The sequence below is a fragment of the Cnephaeus nilssonii genome, assembly GCF_951640355.1.
Source record: "Cnephaeus nilssonii genome assembly, chromosome: 4".
Lineage (NCBI taxonomy): Eukaryota > Metazoa > Chordata > Mammalia > Chiroptera > Vespertilionidae > Cnephaeus > Cnephaeus nilssonii.
Window position 1 is genome coordinate 103,706,080 of NC_137075.1, and position 21,755 is coordinate 103,727,834.

Sequence of the window (21,755 nt, forward strand, 5' to 3'; positions counted from 1 at the left end):
GACACGGAGATCCGAAGGGCAAAAGTCTTTTCCAATTCCGACATGCCTTCTAGGGCCCTCTGCATGAAGTCTAGTACTTGGGCTGCATTAATAAATGGGCCCGTAGTTAACAGGATCACTTGGAAAAGTTAAAATGTGCCACACCAATGTAAGCATTATTAATATCTTTATTATTAATCAAGCAAGAAATATCAACTGACTGCCAGCTCAATGCCAGGCCCACCAGGGAAAGCTACAGAGAGCAGCTAGAACCCGACATTCAGGTTCTCACAGCAGGCAGGGGATTCCACACCAGGTCCGCCTGACCTCTAGCCTTCCCCCTTCAGACGTGGAACAGGATTGTTTAGCTAGTCAGGCTCACGAAGGGTTGGGAGGCCTGGAGCCATTATTCTGCGTCCCTGTTCCCTCTGCTTGGGTGACTGCGTTTCTGACCATTATCACCATGAGTTACTTTCACCTGTTCTTGAACTATACAGATGTGGATTCTTATGGTATATATATACTCTTGTTTCTTTCACTCAACATAATGTCTATGAGATTCATTCATGTTATTACATTTATAAGTATTTAATTCTTATTTATTGCTACATGATATTTCGCCTTATATTTTAGAGAGAAGAAGAGAGAGAAACATCGATTAGTAACATTTCATTTTTTTAAAAAAATCCTCACACAAGGATGTGTTTTTTCATTGATTTTAGAGAGAGGAAGGTAGGAAGAGAGAAACATTGATGTGGGAGAGCAACATCAATAGGTTGCCTCACATACACCCCCTGATGGTGGTGGAATCCACAACCTGGATATATTTCCTGACTGGGAATCAACCATGTGACCCTTTGGCGCTTAGGAGCTCTAACCACTGAGAACAGCAGCCAGGGTACATTTCATCTTTTGATATGCCATAAATAATCCATTGTCCTGTTCATAGACATTTGTGCAGTTTCTAGCTGTTGGTTATTAATAAACCTAGTATTTTCAGACATGTCTTCTAGTGGATGCAGGTGTGTACTGAGTTGATACAGTCTGTCTAACCATTTTTCGGAAGGCTCTATCAATTTATGTTTCCAAAAACTCTTCTCACATCAGAATCATGGCGGAGTGAGAAGAGCCCTTTGTATCTCCCCTTAAATTTCCATGTCAGATTTCTATAATCCAACAAAGGTTCCTCTGCTCAGCACAAAAACATGCCTGAGAGACCCACAAATCAGTACACCTGAGGGTGGACATACTGGAACCTGCAGTGGATGTGTGACAGAAGGAAGGGCAGGGACAGTGTCTGCAGGTGAAGTTCAGCAGCTGCCAAGGCCCCGGCTGTGTTCAGTAGCAGTGGAGGAGTCAGGGGGTGGCCCCCACACTATGGCCTAGGCCCTAGAGGAAGATAAGCAGGGCAGAAGCAGGGTTGGTGCCCATAAAGCCAGCTCCCTTTCCCTCTTCTCCCCCACACTGCTGGGGAACACAGTAGCAGCAGGAGCCGTTATGGAGATGCCCCTAACAGCACAATGGTGCCTGGGGCTACAAGGCCACTAGTACAGGAGTCAGTGCTGCTGCTCCAGAACCTGGCTCCCCCACACCTGCCACAGTGGTGGTGCCCTGAGACTGAGGCAACCTGGACGGAGTGGGAACACCCACCACCCCGGTCACCCAGGAGTCAATTTCCACACCACCTGTGGCAACCAGGAGGTGCAAGTAGCGGTGGTAAGAGAAAACAAAACTTGCTCTACAGCACCATCTACTGGAAAACAAAAGAAAGATATCTAATTATCAATCTGCTGAATTAAGATCAAACGGTACCTGAACAAGAAGAGTCTATCCCAAGTGTACAGAAAATGACAAGTCTCCAGAAACCAACCTCAAAGTCATGGAAGACTGATATGTAAATGACAGAGAATTCAAGACGCAGTAATGAAGAAACTCAACAAGATACTAGAAAACTCAGAAAGGCAGTTCAATGAGCTCAAGAATAAAATTAATGGAAAGGAGTACTTTACCAAAGAGATTGAAACTATATATATATATATATATATCTGTGTGTGTGTGTGTGTGTGTGTATATATATATGAACCCACACAGAAATTCTGAAACTGAAGAACTCAATAAATGAGATGAAGACTGCATTAGGGAGCACTGGAAATAGAGCAGGCAAGATGGAAGAGAGAACTCATGAGCTCGAAGACAGAAATCTGGAAATGATTCAGGTGGAGTAAGAGAGAGAAGAACTAAGAGTTAAAAAAGTTAAGAACTCTATGAGAATGCTCTGACTCCATTAGAAAAATGGGTATCCCAGAAGGAGAAGAGAACAGAGAGCCTATTCAAAGAAATAATTGATGAGAACTTCCCAAACCTACGTAAGGAATTGGGTATTTGAGTATGAGATGCTAATAGAATAGCTAATTATCTCAACACAAAAACTACTTCTCCAAGACATGTTATAAATTATCAAAAGTTAATGGTAAAGAAAAAATTCTCAAGGCAGCCAGGGAAAAAATGACAGCAAGGAAACCCCATTGGATTATTATCAGATTTTTCAGCAGAAATCCTACAGAAGAGAGTGGAGTGATGTATTATAAACTACAGGTCCAGTGCACAAATTTGTGCATGGGTAGGGTCCGGCTGGCCTGCCCCGATCAGGGCCAATTGAGCTGGGCTGGCCAGGGGGAGGGGCCGCGGGTGGTTGGCCAGCTGTCCCCGCCCCCTGGTCAAACTCCCAGTCGAGGAGACAATTTGCATATTAGTCTTTTATTATATAGGATACTGAAAGAGAGAAACCACCAGCCAAGAGTACTATATCCAGCAGAGTTATCCTTCAGGTGTGAAGGAGAAATAAAGGTTTTCCCATATCAACAAAAGCTGAAGGTATTTAGCACAAGATCATCATTACAAGAAATATTGAAAGATACTCTTCTACATGAAGCAAAAACACAAACGTATACAAAACTTTGAGTAAGGTGACAGACAGAATCAGGATATAAAAGTTAACCTTTTGCACTCGGATGTCGAGTGTGACTCGACATGGTTAGCATTAAAATAAAGGAATCGAGAAAAAAGCAAGCAAGTGCAAAGGGTTAAAGGGAAAATAAGCATTAAAAATAACTATAGTTAGTACAATTTGGTGATAATTCCTGTATCATTATCCTCATGGAGTTATTGGGAGATTGAAATAATCTATATTTATAAAAGCCTAAGCAACCTTTATGACCAGTCAACTGAACAATTGGTCAACTGGTCGCTATGACATGCACTGACCACCAGGGGGCAGACGCTCAACACAGGAGCTGCCCCTGGTGGTCAGTGTGCTCCCACAGCCAACCTCCCATGGCTGGCCAGCCAGCCAACCTCCTGCGGCCCCTCCCTCTGGCTGGCCAACCTCCCGCAGTCCTTCTCCCGGGCCAGCCGAGTGGTCAGTGCACTCCCACAGCCAACCTCCCAAGGCCGGCCAATCTCCCATAGTCCCTCCCCCTGGACTGGGTGAGATAGCCCCGATCGGCCTCGATTGCCGGCCAGGCCGAGGGACCCCACTTGTGCACAAATTTGTGCACTCAGCCTCTAGTCCTACCTAATAATAGACGAATATGCAAATTGACCATACCTCCGACACACCCACAAGCCACGCCCACCATCCAATCAGAGAGAGCATGCAAATTAACCCAAACCAAGATGGCTACAGCCACAGAGAGCAAGGTTTCCTAGGTAACAGAGGAAGCCAAGCTTTCTGCCTGCCATTGCCAGGCCTAAGCCTCCACTCAAGCTACAAAGTTTCAATTATAGAAGGTAAACAAATTCAAACAAATGGCGGCAGAATGGAGCTTGAGAGAGCAGGCCAGGGTTGCTGCCGGCAACAGGGGAAGCAAAGCTTTCCGCACACCCTGGCCGGGCCCACCCGCTTAAGGCAACAAAGTTTCAATTATAGAAGGTGAATTAACTGCCACAGAAATGGCTGCCACCGCGGAGGGAGCCCCAGGCTTGGCTCCGCTCCAGGCTACAAAGTTTCAATTGTAGAAGGAAAATAAATTCCAGATACCAGGGCCTCCGCTTGGGTTGCCAGGGGGCGTGGCCAGCCTGCAAACCACCACAGGCCCCTCGCTCAGGCCACCCCACGCCCCAAGGGAACCCCCACCTGATCCGGGACACCCTTCAGGGCAAACCAGCTGGCCCCCACCCCTGTACCAGGCCTCTATCCTATCTAATAAAAGAGTAATATACAGATTGATCATCACTGCAACACACAATATAGCTGCCCCCATGTGGTCAAAGATCCTGCCCCCATGTGGACACAAGATGGCCACCACAAGATGGCCAGCAGGACAGGGCAGTTGGGAGGCACCCGGCCTACAAGGGAGGGCAGTTGGAGGTGATCAACCCTGCAGGAGGGGGCAGTTAGGGGTGACCAGGCCGGCAGAGGAGGGAAGTTGGGGGCAAACAGGCTGGCAGCAGAGTGGTTAGGGGGTGATCAGGCTGGCAGGCAGAAGAGGTTAGGGGCAATCAGGAAGGCAGGCAGGCAAGCAGTTGTGAGCCAGCAGTCCTGGATTGTGAGAGGGATGTCCGACTGCCCGTTCAGGCCCGATCCCACCAGGATCGGGCCTGAACGGGCAGTCGGACATCCCTTGAGGGGTCCCATATTGGAGAGGGTACAGGCTGGGCTGAGGGACAACCCCCCTCCATGCACGAATTTCGTGCACCGGGCCTCTAGTAAGATATAAAGAGACTAAACATGTAAGATATCCCTATTTGGTAAAATACCAGGAATATGTCTCCCTTAAAATGTCCAACCTTGTAATCCACACTGACTGGGAAACAGACCTGTGAAAATTAGTCTTCACTCTGGAGGTCCATAAAGTCACTGTGAACCAGGTTTCCTGCCACTCTCACAATGCCTTGGGTTATTAAGAACCTCTTTTATGTTCCTACTAGAGGCCTGGTGCATGAATTCGTGCACCGGGGTGGGGGGGGATCCCCTCAGCCTGGCCTGCGGGATCAGGCTGAAACTGGCTCTCCAACATCCCTTGAGGGATCCCAGATTGCGAGAGGGCGCAGGCCAGGCTGAGGGACCCCACTGGTGCACTATCAGGGAGGGATGTGGGAGGTTGGCCAGCCAGGGAGAAACCATGGGAGGGCTCCAGGGTGTGTCTGACCCGTCTTTCTCAGGTCCGATCAGCCGGACCCCAGCAGCAAGCTAACCTACTGGTTGGAGCGTCTGACCCCTGGTGGTCAGTGCATGTCATAGCTAGTGGTTGAGCGGCCTTAGCATATCATTAGCATATTACACTTTGATTGGTTGTACGGCTGACCGGTCGACCGGACACTTAGCATACTAGGCTTTTATATATATATATATATATATATATATATATATATATATATATATATATATATATATATATATATATGACTAGAGGCCCGATGCATGAAATTCGTGCAAGGGGCTTGGCCCCCACTGCCGCGGTGGCTGCCTCTGCCTCAGCCCCTGCCTGCTTTGGTGGCCGGGGGCCTCTGCCTTGGCCCCTGCTGCCATGGCTTCATCTGAAAGGTCGTCTGGAAGGACATCTGGTCTAATTAGCATATTACACTTTTATTATTATAGATTGCATGTTTATGAACATGCAATTGCAAGCACAAGGCTGTGCTGGTAACTTCTCCGCCAGACTCTAGATCTCCAGGTTAGAGTCAACACAGCCTCTCTGCATGCGCCCAGGAGTCACTGAGGGCTGCTGCCAGAGTCCCTTGCCCGGGAAGTCCTCCTCCCAAATGAGCCCGCCATGTGGTTTCCTCGGCAGGAGGCAGCGAGGTGTGGAGCCTCCTGAGAACAAGGTGAATATTAGTTTCCGGGAATCCTGTTCTCCAGTCCCGTGCCCCCTCCAGCGTACCTTCCATCTTCCCAGAGCACCCTGAAGGGCAACCAAGAGGCATGAAGGGGGGGGGGGCGGGGAGAGAACTGGTCATAATGAAAGCAATCACTTAGGGACACCCACTGTGATTCGGAAACGGCACTGGGTAATGGGCCTTCTGTCAAAGGTGGTATGCCCACGTCAGCCCCACACCAGAGTGGTATGCCCACGTCAGCCCCACCCATGGGTATGTTATGAAAATGGGTAAGATGTTTTGGTTGCCACCATAATGGGGACTAAGGGTGCTATATATCCTTCAATGTATGGTGTGGTGTACCTCTATAAGGCAGAACTAGAACTGATGAACTGGAAGAACAGGGAAGCCGCTTCTAGGAGGTTTTTAGAGAAACCTTCCTATCAGTAAGCTTGTCAACAAGGGAAAGGGATGCCTCTGAAGGTACCGAGAGTTCCAGGTTAGAGAGACTACCTTTAGTCAGGAGTCCTGAAGCGGGGATGTCCCTTTTAGCCACAAGAATCTGAAACTTAGGGCTATTTTGGCCAAAGCAGAAACACAGTCAACTGGCAGCCACTAAAAATAGTCTTAAGTTTCTGTTCTCTCTTTTCTTTTTCTTTTTTAAATCCTCACCCAAGAATATTTTTCCCATTGATTTTTAGAGAGAGTGGAAGAGAAGGAGTGGGGGCAGGAGGGGGAGAGTGAGAGAGAGAGAGACAGAAAGAGGGAGAAAATGAGAGTGAGAGAGTGAGAGAGACATTGACTGGTTGCTTCCCACATGCACCCAGACCGGGCTGGGGATTGAACCTGCAACTCAGGTCTGTGCCCTTGACCAGGAATCAAACCTGTGACCCTTCCGTGTGTAGGCTGACACTCTAACCACTAAGGCACACCAGCCAGAGCTGTCCTCTCTTTTCTAATTGCTAACATGCTGATTCTTGCAGATAGCAGCTAACCTGCTGTTCAACTTAGCCAAGGCCTGACCAACAAAGGATGCCAGAGATGCTATTTAGGTCGAGTGTTTCACAAATGCTGAAACCACAGGTCTGTTGATTTCACTGCTAAATGTGTCCCTTTCAGTCTCTAAGAGAGAGGGGCGAGCACTGAAGCACTAACCAGCGTCCCCGTGGCTAGGCCACACGAGCCCTCTCTCCACGTCTCTATTCTGGTCCTGTCACATTGGACTGCTCCGTCTTAGTCATGTGTGCACGACTGTTCCCGACATTGGTGGACCTATCCTGTATCTGTGGAGGTACCTACCAGGTTCACTCACAAACTACCTTATCCGACATGTCTGGGATGTACTATTAGGGAGAGAAATGACTCCAGATTCCTCAAATCAACTTGCTGTTCCTTCCAAAGTAAGACTTAGGGCAAGCATGTCAAACTCGCGGCCTGCAGGCCGCATGTGGCCCACAATGAATATTTTTGCGGCCCAGCCAATATAACAGTATGTAAGAATCTTTTTAATAAAAATTTCGTAACTTAATTTTTACAATATCCTGTTATACATAATTATTAATAACAAACTATAATGTTCACTAATGACCAATTACTATAATCATGTTGCATTCATTTCCCTTACGCACAGGCGCACCATTTCTCTCCACTAATACTAGCAGTGAATATTTCAGCAACTGATTGCCACATCATTAGTCTTGGACTGACTTGTTTGGTGTGCGCAACAGAAAATATTTCGCTTTCAGAGAACAAGAAAAATAGGTTTATTTGCGTTACACTTATTAATTTGTGCAGTTATTCAGTGCCTGGTAAGTTAATGTTCAAGAAAAAATATTTTTTATTAAAATGTTCTATTATTTTATGTTAACTATTACTCATTTATTTCAGCCCTTTGTATTCAGCATGTCTCTATCGAAATAAACCTACGTTTCTATGAAAATTGAAACTTTTGTGGGTTTTTTTGTGGCCCACATAAACTTAAAACTTAAACCTTGTTTATTTGGCCTGTGTTAGCCTTTGAGTTTGACATGCTTGACTTAGGGGGTTGAACAAAAAAATTTTTATATATTTGTACAATATATTTTTCAAAGCTGTTTCATATCTATTATTTTAATCTAATGTTACATTAACACACAGAAGTATGCAGGATGTGGGTTACTGTCTCTATGAGACAGATGTGAAAAATGGTGTTCAGAAAATATAATTTGCTCAAGGTCTCATAAGAGAATGTGGGGTCAGAATCTGAACCCAGATCTTCTGACGCCAAACCTGACCTTATTTCCTGAACCTCTTTTCACTATAGTGTGTGCATGTGTGTGTGTATGTGTGCACATGTGGGTGCGCATGCGCGGCACAGGCTCGGGTGTCACGGTGGCTCCGGCACTCACCTGCTGATCCTGCAGCTTCACTCCGACGACTCTGAAGGTGCTGCTGGCAGTGTTGTGGTAGATGTTGATCCGGCTGAAACCCTGCTGGCCGGGTTTGATGGGTACCCATTTCTTACTGGTGTCATCGTAGACCATCACGGAAGCCCGGGCTTGGCAGATGCTCTGTTCACTGCAGAGCAAGAGAAAACTTAAGTGTCAGGGGCAGCCATGAGGGATGGAAGCTGGCTCTGCCCTTTTCTGAGCCAGAGGCCACCTGCTATTTGCCGCAGAGAACCTCCTAACTGCCAGCGCTTCCTGCAGTCTGTGGGAGGGCTGCTCTGGGAGGCGGAGTCAGTCTCCAGAGACCCCGGGGCTGGAGGGGAGTGTGCTGTGCCAACACTCTCAATGGCGTGGAAAAGCACAGCTTTCCTTTTAGGGGCAAAGGTGCTGGAATGTGGAAGGAATTACAGTGACAATTGGCGAACTGTCCCCAGTCCTTCAGGCACTGTGTGAAACAAGGTAACGCATGAGAGCACTGGGCTTCACAACTGTGAAGTAGCCACCATCACCCCACTTTGTAGATGAAACAGAGGCTTAGAGACTTGGGAAAACTGATACCAATTCACACAGGAGTTCAGTGATTACATTTGGGATTTCCAACCAGTTCGTCCGCCTGTGGAGCACACGACATAGACACTCTTCTTCACAACAACGCTAACGCTCGCTCCGTTTGTGATACTGTGACAGGGCACCATCACACACGCTCCGTAGACAACAAAACATGAGGCGGTCCTCTCCGAACAGAACAGAGCGAGAGCAGTCCAAATAAACACTTGGCGGCACCAACTTTGCTGGACACACTGAGTAATAAACAACGTCATCTGTTCAGAATATGACAGGAATCCAGGGAAGAAGCAAAAGAAGCCCCTGGGAGAGGAAACAGCCGTCGCTAAAACCGGGCACTCCTGCCACTGACCGCCAAGGAAGGCCGGCTGCCTTTGCACACCAGCTCCTCATCCTGAGCAGCTCCTTGCTCAGCCTTCAGCGCATCAGAACCCGGGTTAGAGAGGTAAGACCCGGTTTTAAAGGCAGGCGCACCGACAACAGTGAGGTGTGGCCGCTATCAGAGAGGGAGGCCATATGAACACAACTGCGTTAGAATTAGAAACAGAAGTTAAAGCCCAACAATTTGAGCCCCAATAATTTCGTAGAAGCAAAAGTGTGTGCACTAATGGACGGTCATCGAAATGAGCCCAAGCTGTCGGGAAAAGTGACATTAGGGTCACTTTACCATATTTCTTGGAGGGAAATAAAATGTTTGAAAAAGGTCCCACTCCCAGCCCCAGTGGTTACTGGATGACGAATCGGTGGCTTTTAGGAGATCAGCCCTCGGGGACTTGGAAACCCCCACCTGGCCAAGGTAGTGGGTGCCTAAGTGTCCCCGAGGGCTGAGCTTCCTCAGGACCTGCCCAGCTCCCTGCTGACGTGGATGGCGGAGGATCAGTGTACAGATCATCATCATCATCATCATCATCATGGTAACAGTGGCTCAATGGACAGTGTAGACAAGCCTTCCCACATGTCCCCTCACTTCCCTTCCCATGAGTCCCTCGCACATTGGGTCCAGCCAGCGACTTCGCGTGCCAGTGCTGGGTGTCGAACCCCCTGGGAAAGCCTACGCTGGGCCTCAAACTTGCTGTCGACCTCCAGCTCTGCTCTGGGGTTTCGGAGTCCAGGGTACCTTGACATCAGCTGTCCACGCCTCATGCTGGGGGTTCTGTCCGGGAACAGATGCATCAGAACTGAGTCGCAAGGGCCTTTTGGTGCAGTTGTGCTGCATCTTTCCCCCCACAGTTCACCATCCATTTAACAGACATTTAAGGGGAAATCGGTCACAAGCAAAACTGGCACGGTCTTCCCTGTGTGATACCCTCTGGGAGGGAGAAACCAGCCTCTGCCTTCTGGCGCCTGAAACCACGTGTTCTTTTATTTTGTTGTTAATCCTCACTTGAGGGCATTTTTCCATTGATTTTTAAAAAGAATGGAAGGGAGGGGGAGAGACAGAGAGAAAGATTGATGTGAGAAAGACACATCAATTGGTTGATTGCTGCCTTCTGCATGCACGCTGACTAAGGCGGGGATCGAGCCTGCAACCAAGGTACGTGCCCCTGACCGGAACAGAACCCAGGACCCCTTCAGTCTGAGGGCTGATGCTCTATCCACTGAGCCAAATCAGCTAGAGCCCACGTGTCTTTTACAAAAGAGAATATGCTTAGGAAGAGGTGCCCTCCCTCTGGCTAGGCCTTTGGGCCTTGTCTTCATGAAGTCTGGTAGAAATTACACTGTACACAGAAACAGACCTCAGGTTAAATTAGTTTCCTTCCAATATAAACGGACCAGAATCAGGTTACGGGCTAAGCTGTGTCACTGCCATGCTCAGCCGCCCTGGACTGCCTCAGGGGCTGGGAGAGATCACGAGCTGCAGCCTGGTGTCAGTGAGCAAAACAAGGATGTTACTGAGCCTGAGGGATGTGAGCTGAAACCCCCGCTTTACCGCTTGCTGGCACGTGACCACAGAGGCCCTGAGGTGATGTAGAGCTGAGTGTCCTCACCGGGCAGGTGCCGGGTGGCAGGGCAGCGCTCTCCAGAGCCCCTGGGTGGCGGCCACGGAAGTGCCTTTCAGAGCTCCAGGAGAGCCTGTGACGGAGCAGAGCTGACTGGTGGTCCCAGTGGCCACCTCTCGGGATGCCACCATGTCGCACAGAGGCCATGCTTCTCCAGGCTGCTCCGTCAGTGCCCGACACGGGCCTCCTCGATGGGGAAACCCTGCTCGGCCTCCTCAGCAGCCTGTGTGCTGTGGTCTGAGAGGCTCCCACTCCGTCCGTCCTTCCTGCCCTCTCGCCGGCACAGATGTCGGACCTGCACCCTGGCCTGAAGCCCCCTGCCTGCTCCTGCTCCCTCCACCCTGCACTGATGTCCCCAGGGCCTTGGCCTCTGCTTCTTGGAAGACCCAAAGTGATGCACCTGCTACAGTGTAGGTTCCCTGAGGGCAGGGGCAGGCCCGCCTCATTCTGCTGTGCCCCTGGAACCTGGCACAGACCAGGTGCCTCATAAATGCTTAGGGTAGAATCTCAGGGCTGAGCAGAATCCTCGAGATGGCCCGATCCACTCTCATGCCTTCTAAGTGGCCCTAAGTGGACGCTGAGCCTCTGAATGAAAACCACCAGCGAGGGAAACCTGCCCCCCAAAGCAGCCCACCCTGCTGAGGAGTGGTCTCAGCTGTGAGGCATCCCTCCTGTTCTGGGACAGTCCACGCCCTGCCCTCCCGTGTTACAAAGGTGTCTGGACAGCGCATGACAGTCCAGTGGACGACTGAAGGGACATCTTGGTTCTTCCATCCATTATTCCCACGACATAGCCCCCTTGCCACCTGTCACTCTCCTTTAGTGAGTTCTGACTTGTTACATTTTCTCTGAGTGTCTGGGTCCTACAACTGGATATGACCATGGCATCTCAGTCTGACAAACACAGATGCCAGTGAATCAAACACATGTATTGACACTGAGCCGAATGTGACAGCCACTGTCCCCAGAGCTCACAGCCACTCAGGAAAGGGGACAGGTGATTACACCTTCCAGAGCCTGGAGGGTGGGGAGCTGGGGAGCCTCTCTGCAGGCAATGCTGTGAGTGCCCCCCAATAAAGAGCTTTCAGCCCAGTGAATCAGGAAGGAGATGTGGGGTGGTAGGGAGAGCAGAGGCAGGGAGGCAGGGCCAGGTGCCGTGCAGAGAGCGCACACCCCACACGCTTTAGGGGTGCTTGGACGGAGAAATAAACAAAGTACCCACTGCTGTGCTTGCCCCTAGTAGGTACTCAAACACCAAGAGTGACTTTTCTTATTGTAATTATCGCCATGGGTTCTTTCTGCTGCTGCTGTTTTAACACTAGGTTCAAACTGAACTCGTGGCTAACCAAAAGCCCTGCTGTCCCCGCCTCCCTGTGAACAGTGCTTGTCTACCTGCTTACTTTATTCCCACTGACAGAACCCAAGGGCAGGAAAGACCCGCTTACTCTGCTTCAGGGTTGTCTCGCTTACCATCCGTTTGGGGTTTTGTTTTGTTTTAATAAAATCCTCACAGAACCCAAAGGCTTCAGAAACTCCATCTGTCTAAATCACGGATCATTTGAGGAAAGCATGTTTGACAGACAAGTATTTTCTTTTTAAGTATATTATTTTTGAATGACTGCACTATTTTTTTTAACACGAACACACAAAATTCCTTTACTAAATTTAGAAAGTCTGTCCCACAGGCCCCATACACTTTGTGCCTGTGTAGATGCGGCCTCAGTGCTCCCATCCTGTCTGGCTCTGAGGAACCACGTGGGTCTGGAGAAAAGCTACAGCCGATTCTCACAGGGCTGCTTTTATATGACCAAACCACCAGCTGGTAAGTGGGAATAACTGGTGAAAATGCAGTTGGGTTTGAGCTACCAGATCGATGGATCGCCCCCCCCCGCCCCCCCCGCCCCCCGCGCCCCCGGGATCTAACACTGCTCACTCGGTCTAACCCTCCGGAAAGCACAGGTTCCTGCCCCACCAGCTGCCGCTCTATCAACCCCACTCCCTACTGGACCAGGGAGTTTCTGAATTTGTCCCAGGCTGGCAGCCGCCAGCCCAGCCACGCTCTGCCTATGTACAGGCACCTGGACTCCCTCCCCACCCTGCGAATACCTGTCAGGGCTTTTCCAGGCATTCCTACGAAAACCTGCAGAACAGAGTAAGTTCACAAGCCAGGGCAGAAGGGTGTAAAGCCAAAAAGGCGACAGAAAGGAACAGGGCTGATCACCAGAGGCTTGCGGGTGGAGAGCATCCGCCCAGGGTTGAGCAGGAAAGTCTAGCACCTAGGCCTGCGCTCGCTTCTGCCTCTCAGCACGGAACTCGCCCGTCTGTCCTGCTTCTCAGTGTCTGCCCCACTGGACTGTGAGCTCCCTGAAGGCGGGGCTCGCTTTTCCTTCCTACACCCAGCCCTGTACGTTGTAGACACAAAAGCTCGCTGAAGAAATGATTGTGAAGAAGAGCGTTTATGATGGTGTGCCCATGGGCACCTGCCTTTCAAACCCCACTCTATTTATTCTCAGAGAGCGGCTGCCAAACAAGAGCACCTGCTATAGATTAGCATCAGGTTCTCTGTCTCGCCACGGCCTGGGATCAGTCAGGAAACGCAACCCCGAGGGGTGGGCCTACTGCGCTGAGCGGGGAGGCTGCTGCCTCTGACGGTGCGTCTCGCTGGCCAGTTCCAGGGAACACGGAAATGCGGGCGCCGGCCTCCGCTCCTCTGGAGGCTCAGCCGAGGAGCCACATTCTTTGCAGCCTGGATCTCTTACTGGAAAGACAGGCTCATGGCCCCCCTGTCTCTCCCCAGCGCTGGCAGTGGCCCTGCTCGGCCCGATGCCCTGACTTGGTGGCCCCTTCAGAGGGAACAACCCATCGCTCTGTCCGTCATGTCTCCCCAGCAGGACTGGGAACCCGGTTTGCCTGGGACGGAGCGACTTCCAGGGAGGTAGGACATTCAGCGTAAACCCAGGATAGTCCCAGCAAACCAGGGTGCGTGTCACCCTGCTGAGAACTCCTGCTCTCTCACCCCAATAACGACCACAGGGTTGAGCACCTAATGAACCACTGATGGGAGCTGGCTGCTGGGCCTGGCACCTACTCTCGACCCAGCTCTCCCTTTCTCTCCTGTTGGCTGCCCACTCGATTCCTTTCCCGGTGCCCACTGGCACCTGGTCTCTGTCCCTAATATACTCATGGCCCCTGACAGACCCTACTCGATGGCCCCTTTGTTCTATCTAACTCATGCTGTCCCCGCTGCCTGGGGTGCTTTCCCAGCGTAGGCTGCCAGTAATTCCTACGTACCCTAAAGCCACCTCATTTAGAAAGGCCTCCTTGAAGACACAGGGCCAGCAAGGGCTCTTCCCCGAGACTGGCTCCCCTGCAGGGTGATCCAGGGCTCAGGCCACAGTTCCCTTCCCCGTTTATATCTGGATTTCTCAAACAGGACAGATTCTTTGCTGGTTCCAGGAACCGCATCCTTGCTCTCCTGTGACGCTACCCACACCTTGCCTGGTGCAGATTAGGGAGGGAAGGGCAGTCTGTCCACACAGCCCAACTGGCAGCCCGGTGGTAAGGCCTGGTCTGACAGCAAAAGCATCCTCTGGACATTTGGGCCAATTACATCGACTTCCTGGTGTTACTCAAGAAGTTAAAGAAGACGCTTCCTCTGCCTGATATGCGTTTTCCTTCCTACAGCCACAGGTTTGCACCTCAGCGTTGCTCAAAGCTCAGGTCATGTCGCTGCCTTCAGAGAACATCTGTTCATTCATTCCCGCTCGCTGCTAACTACCAAGAGGAAGACCCTCGGCTGGGCCCTGGGAAGGGCGTGGCATGTCTCTGCCCTTAAGGAGACCCCAGGACAGTGCCATTATGTTTTTCTATATGAGGGTGCCCAGTACCCAGCTGGTGCTGTCTGTGCCAAGGCCCTGTGAGCCTCTGGTTACTCTCCAGCTTTCATGGGGGACAGTTAGAGCTCATCTTCTTCCCCAGACCATGAGCCCCTTGAGGGCAGTCAGGTCTGACCACCAGGTCCCGCTCCACACCCTCCTCGAGGTGGCACGGTAGGTTCTCATTAACAGGCACGGGCTCAGTAGCTGCCAAGGGAATAAGCGAGTGAGGGAGCAGTGGGAGGCCAGAGGGAAGTGGCTATAAATAAATGTTCCCAAAGCCAAGCAGAAGCAGAGCCAGTCTGTGAAATCCTGACTTGTTTACTTTCAATATACAAGCCAGGAAAGTGAACTTGAAAAGCAGGCTGAGCTTCAGAGCGGCCGCACCAAGAACGCAGGCTCTGGCTACTCATCCGTGGCTCCAGGACAGGGCGCGCTTGACATCACCGCCCAGGACCACGGCCGGGAACAGCACCTGCCAGTTCAGTGGCCCCTGCAGGTCAAAGCCTGTGATTTCATGTGATGCTCAAAACAATGATTAGGAGGGAATGATCACCTTTACCCACTTTACACTAAGTGACTTCCCCAAGGCAGGGAGACACCCCTGGCCGGGACCCCACCTTCCTCCTCCTTTCTCTGGAGGCCTCTCCTTCAGGCTTCTCAGACCTCGCTCCCTCAGTGGGTCCGTGGACAGGCTGATGCTCTAACCACTGAGCACGCCAGCCAGGGCTAAATGCTTGCTTTGAGTTTGCCTAGTTTTGCCAGGTATTGTATTTCTCAGCCTTCAAGGATTCCTTGGGGGTGGGAGGGACCACAACGCACCTTCGATCTGGCCACCCCCATTCTTCCTATCTCTTTTCCTGCATTCGTTCACAAAATAAACCAAGACCACACCCCATTTACTGAGTACCGACCATGTGCCAAATATATTCCAAGGCCCAGTACTCAGACAAAACTCAACCTTCTCCTGAATAAAAGACGTCGTCTCTGTTAATGGGGGGGGAGGCCCACAGTGTACTAGTGTGTGCCAAATGCTGTGGGTACAAGAAGGGCATGCTTCATCCTGCCAGTGGGGAGCGGACCATTTCAGGCAGAGCGAACAGCGGCAGGAAAGGCTCGGAGAGGAGAGCGCAGCATCCTCAGCCATCAATCACCTGGGGCTGTAGCTTCTCCAGGCTCACCGGGGGAATGAGAAGACCTACACCAGGCATGTCATCACCAGGTCCCGCCAGTGACTGAGAAACAGAGGTTGGGAGGCACAGCCTCGTCAGAGCTGAATATCTGCAAGTACTTTTTTCGGATGGAGGAAACAGGCCTGGAGAGGGAAGTTTCTCAATGTCCTGCGGCTAATATGTGGAGGGGCCGGGACTAGGTTATAGGGCCTACTTTCTGCTGTACGATAGGGCTTCCTGCTTCACTTAGCAAAACATTTTTACTACACCTGACCTTTTATGTCATTTTTCCCCATTTGAAAGTAAGTTGCAGATATACTGCAATCCTAAGGTGTTCAGCCTACATCATTTAAAATAGTGACATTCTAGCCCTAACCGGTTTGGTTCAGTGGATAGAGCATCGGCCTGCGGACTGAAAGGTCCCAGGTTTGATTCCGGTCAAGGACATGTACCTTGGTTGCGGGCACATCCCCAGTAGGAGGTGTGCAGGAGGCAGCTGATCGATGTTTCTACCTCTCTATCCCTCTCCCTTCCTCTCTGTAAAAAGTCAATAAAATATATTTAAAAAAATAAAAAAGAAATACAATAAAAAATGACATTTTAATGTGTAGCTTAAGTGCCATTATTGTACCTAAGAAAATTAATAATTTGCCCAATTGTTCCTGAAATGTTTTAATCTTTAGGGATCCAGCATCCACTTCACGTGTTACATTTGGGTTGTCTATTTACCCTCTTTTTAAAGCTGGAAAGTTGGGCCATTTTTTTGTTTGTCATTGACACTGATTTCTGTGTGTGCAGAGTGTAGGCCAATTGTCTTGTAGGCTGTCCCCATTCTGGGTTGTTTCCCCTGATTAAATCCAGAGCAAACAGCAAGAATGGGACACAGGTGTGACAGTGGGGACCTATTGTGTCACATCCCATCAGGCACCCCCTAATGCTAGTTGCCTTCTCTCTGAGAGGCAAGGTGGGTGCAGGGGTGATCACCAGGTCTCTGCAACGGAAAGGTACATTTCCTCTGGGCAACTGGTGAGTCACCTGCAGGGTGACTGTTTTTCCTTAATGGGGACAAGTCTGAGACAGACTGAATGTGTTCTAAGGTTCGTTCTGAAATAGTTCACGCCTGTGAGAAGGTTCCCTGATGCCACCACCCAGACTAGGACATATGCTGCCTCCTAGGCGGTGAGTTCAGGGGGAGCCCCTGCATCCCCTCCCAGTCCCAGCCCGCTCCATGTCTCCATCGTGCCTCTCGAAACTTTCTGTCTCAGGACCGCTTTACACAGATAAAAATTACTGAGTGTGTCAAAAAGCTTCTGTTTGTGTCAGTTAGGTCTGTCCATATGTACCATATTTGAAAAGAAAACTGAGAACTTTTAAAACACAAGCACACATTGCATTACTTGCCACAGTGATAATGTCAACACATGTCATGCGGCCTCTGGGAAATTCCACTGTTCACTCATGACATAAGAGTGAAAAAGGCAAATAATGTCTCAATATTGTTATAAATATAGTTTTGAGTCATAGACCACTAAAAGGCAGGCCTCCTGACCACATTTTGAAAACAGTAAGTTAGATCTGCATATATTAACATGAAGAAAGTCGAATGGTGACGTTCAAGCCCCGTTTCTGTGAGCAAGAGAATTAAAGAAAGGCTCTTGGTAAATAAAGAATACATTTAGTGTTAAACCCGGACATCTTTTCTTCCATCCAGATTGGGTGGGACGATCAGACTGCGCGTCACGTGCCTCAAGACGTTCGCCTTTTCTCCACTATGGCCGCGTCCCAGATGCTCGGACAGCTGGTCTCGCCTCTCTGGGAAAACATCCACCAACTGTTGGGACAGTCTGAACCTGTCTCACACCCACACTTTCTTTCAAGGCTCCCAACACAGCCCTTTCCTTGGGGAGCCATCTGGTAGGCCATGTGGACATTAGGGCTATTACTAGTACACATTCCAATATATCCCAGTGTCCCCAGAGTCTGTGACTCTGACCACTTGTGGAAGTGGAACGAATTTCAACACAGCCTTGGGTCAGCTGTAAAGAGCTGGGTGGGCCGAGGACTGGGGCAGTATGCTCATCTCTGAGGGTGAATTAACAGCCCAGCTAACATCCCTGCCCATCAGCATGGCGACTCGGCTCAGTTCAATGAACACCTGGGTGAGGGCACAGCATTACCTAGGCACAGCGATGGTCAGAAATGAGTAACCCTGCCTCCTGCCCGGAAGAGTCTAGGCAGGGAGGGGAGATGGTGAATGAAGGGATGATGGGCAGAGAATCGCACGGGAGCTATAGGACAGAGAAGGTCTTTGTCTCATGGCATCCACCGTGTGAGATCAGAGACTGCAAAGGGCCTTGATTCTAACCCTTACTCTGCAATTTGGGGCCAGTTCCTTTGAGAGGCTACAGTGAAGTCTAGCTTCTGAAAACACAAGGGACCTGGCTTCACAGCCCAGCTCTGCCAGTGATACCAGTGGAACCTGGGACGAGTAACCTCACTTTGCTGACCCTGGTTTTCTTGTCTGTAAGTGGGAATGACAGCAGAGCACCCGGAGGATGAGGATTAAATACAGCGTATGCAACATAATTAGCATGATGCTTGGCATGTAACCCAAACGGGGATGGCTGTTGTTATTTTCTCTTTTATGGGTTCAATTACCTAAGAGAAGCCACTGGACGAGACCAGTTCCCAGCCACCTGTGCCAGGACACCTGAGGAACACGAACACTCTCACGAGAATCACCTAGGTCCATTATGCTAATGCTGCTCGCAGAAAGCACACAGCATTCTCTGGAACAGAAGACAGAGAAGCTCCAAGAAGCTCCCAAATGATCTGGTTACACATCCAGGGGAAGAGTAATGGGACACCATGGCCTCTGAGACCCCAGGCCTCAATATCCCGATCTGTGTACCTCACGGCTGGACCAGCCAGGTACTTTCACACTTCAAATTCATCACCAGGAGCAATGCAACTTTTTCCCCCTCAAAGAAATATTAAGGAATACTTAAAAAAGATGAGAGTTAATTTGGCTGAGGTGGAGGGTAAGGCCCCGAAGCACCTCTAACCTAGACGATCTAGTGCAGACAGACGGTCTACGGTCTCCTAGGTCCTTTCAAGATGGAAACCTCTTGGATTCCTACAATTTAAAAAGACCTTTAAAAACATCGCATGGCTTCCTCCCCACTCACTTCTGAGACCATTCCCTGCAGTCAGCAGCTGACATTAAAAAAAAAAAAATTTTTTAAAAATTGATTTCAGAGAGGAAGGGAGAGGGAGAGAGAGAGAAACATCAATGATCAGAGAGAATCATTGATCGGCTGCTTCCTGCACGCCCCCTACTGGGGATCGAGCCTGCAACTCAGGCATGTGCCCTTGACCAGAATCGAACTTGGGACCCTTCAGTCTGCAGGCCGGTGCTCTATCCACTGAGCCAAACCAGCTAGGGCCAGCAACTGACATTTGTAACTGAAAGAGACTTGGTTCCTCCAGACTCTGGAAGTAAGCATGCCCCTGAAGTAGCAAGTTTTCTGTTCTCCACAGCTGCACCCAGAAATTCTTTAACCCTCAAGGCAAATTACTAAAATATAGAAAAGTGGCTGGAAAGGAGCAGGAGTAAAGCCAACCATGAAAACGCAGCACGTGTGCCCGGTCCTGTTAGATCCTGGGCTCTGCCCCCCCCCCCCAGAGCGTCATCGGGCAAGTTCTACTCACTGTAATGTCAGTGTTAGCAACTCACGCAGCATGCTTCCAGAGAGCCTGTGTGTCCTGGAAAACTCCAGTCCTTCCTCCAGAGCCACATGACTGTGAGCAAGTGCCCGGGCTGGGCTGCCTCGCCCACAAAGCCAGTGATAGCACCTTCCTCATCTGCCCAACACGGTGAAATGAACCAAATAAGAAAACTGGGCCCTGGCTGGTAGCTCAGTTGGATAGAGCATCATCCTACTATGCCAAGGTTGCGGGTTCGATTCCCAGTCAGGGCACATTACAAGAATCAACCAGTGAATGCATAAATAAGTGGAACAAGTAGATGTTTCTCTCTTTCTCTTTTTCTAAAATAAAAGTTGGTAAAACTGCACTTTGGACACTGTGAAGTACTTTTTAAGCAGGGATTAAAACTTTATGCTAAGATCCAGAGCTGTAATGAGTTAATCAAATAAATGCCCCGTCCCAGGAGGTAAAGCTCTGCCTTATCACCCACCATCTTTCTTGGAGTTAGTTGTAGGGCAGAGGAGTCCTGTCAGATGTAACGTCACCCTCAGAAAGCCGTTAACCAAGCAGACACTGACCCGCTGTGGCCCACATTCGTGCTAAATAGCAACAGTCCCGGTGCTGACGGCCCAGGTAGTCCAAGTCTCTCAGGCTGAGGTCAGGACTCTGTTTGGCAGTCCACAAAGTTTCCATTGTGAAAGGAACCTCAGTTCTTCCCTCTTTGCTCCGCATTCAGAGAAAACAACCTGAATGTTTTCAGGCCATTCTGGAGAGACGAGCCAGGACCCATCCATAGCACCCGAGCCAAACCACAAGCCCCTTAGACAGATCAGACCCCCTCTACACACAGAAGCCATTAAAGACCACAGGCATCGAGAGACACAGGCCGTGCAATGGACAGACCAGCAGAGGCAAAGTGCACGGCTGTCAGTATCTTGCTGGGTGACCCTGGGTAAGTCCTATGCCCGCTGCTCTGTTCCTGGATCTCCCCACTGTACAACAGGGGACCTGGGGTGATTTCTATGGCCCCTTCAGCTCTACACCATTATGATTCTAGGTTTCCTCTTGACATCCCGCTGTCCCCTTGTTGGTCCCAGTACTCACACCATGGCCATGGCTGGAAGGCTTTAGCACAGGGAACCCGAAGAGGTGAGTCCTGTACTCCTACCAGGCTACGTTGATCACAGGACCACAGACCCTCGGGAGGCAGCAACTTGATTTTCAGACTCTACTTAAAACCAAACAGGAAAAGGAAGCTGAACCAGAGACAAAGGGGAAACAAACCCCAGCTGGAAACTGAAAGCTAGGTAGAAAATGGAGAAACAAGAGGCTCCCAGGCAGAGCCCCACCAGCGTGGGTGGCCGAGAGCCACGGTGGGGCCTGAACCACCACCCACAGTTGCAACCTCAGGCCTCCAAGTGCTTCCTGCAGAGGCAGGGGCCGGGGTGGGACCAGGCTGTGGTGCTGCCTCCACTGCTAACCCTCCAGCCCTATCTCAGAGCCCCCTGACAGGGCCACGCCTGGGCTCTCCCATCTGTTACAGGAGGTGGGTCAGCGCGCATGCTCCCTACAGGCCTTTATGAAAAGCTCCAAGACTCAGAAGCATCCTCACTCATCTTCCAGGGAAGAAGACTACATGATGATGCTGTAATAGCTTACTTAATAGTTTACTCTGGTAACCATTTAAAAAATATATTTTTATTGATTTCAGAGAGGAAGGGAAAGGGAGAGATAGAAATATCAATGATGTTAGAGTCATTGATTCCGCTGCCTCCTGTACGCCACTGGGGATCAAGCCTGCAACCCGGGCATGTGCCCTGATCGGGAATTTAACTGCGACCTTTTGGTTCATAGGTCGATGCTCAACACTGAGCCACACCAGCCGGGCTCTGATAATCATTTTGCACTTCTTTTGGGGAGCTGCTTCTCTCTAATGGTGATATTTCAGTCAGTGACTTAGGGCCTGAAAGGAACATGCTTGGGGATTACTGGAAACCTGGTGTCACTTGTTCTGTAAGTAACCTGGGGCTTCAGTTTCCTCAAGTGTGAAAAGGGGCTGCACAGGGTCCTCATGAAGATGATAAGATCCATTCATTCCCAATCTTTCATTCAAAATTTCCCGAGAACCCAGAATTACACACTGTGCTAGAAACTAGAGACAAAACACGGAAAAGAACACAGCACTTGTCCTAAAACAGCTCCCACAGTTTAGCA

General features: G+C 50.1%; 1 protein-coding gene across 3 annotated transcripts in view; it reads right to left on the reverse strand.

Moving 5' to 3' along the window:
* Positions 1–21,755, reverse strand: part of EVL (Enah/Vasp-like) — a 109,444-nt gene that overhangs the window by 34,552 nt on the left and 53,137 nt on the right. Inside the window, exons 1-2 of one of the 3 annotated variants that reach the window (XM_079769030.1) lie at positions 20,646–21,248; positions 8,184–8,352 (exon numbers count right to left, since the gene is read on the reverse strand). In XM_079769030.1, coding sequence (XP_079625156.1) covers positions 8,184–8,352; positions 20,646–20,656 — 180 coding nt within the window. In that variant the 5' untranslated portion in view covers positions 20,657–21,248. Of the gene's footprint in view, positions 1–8,183; positions 8,353–20,645; positions 21,249–21,755 lie in introns of those variants that run through there. The other 2 variants (XM_079769028.1, XM_079769029.1) reach the window with 2 other exon arrangements.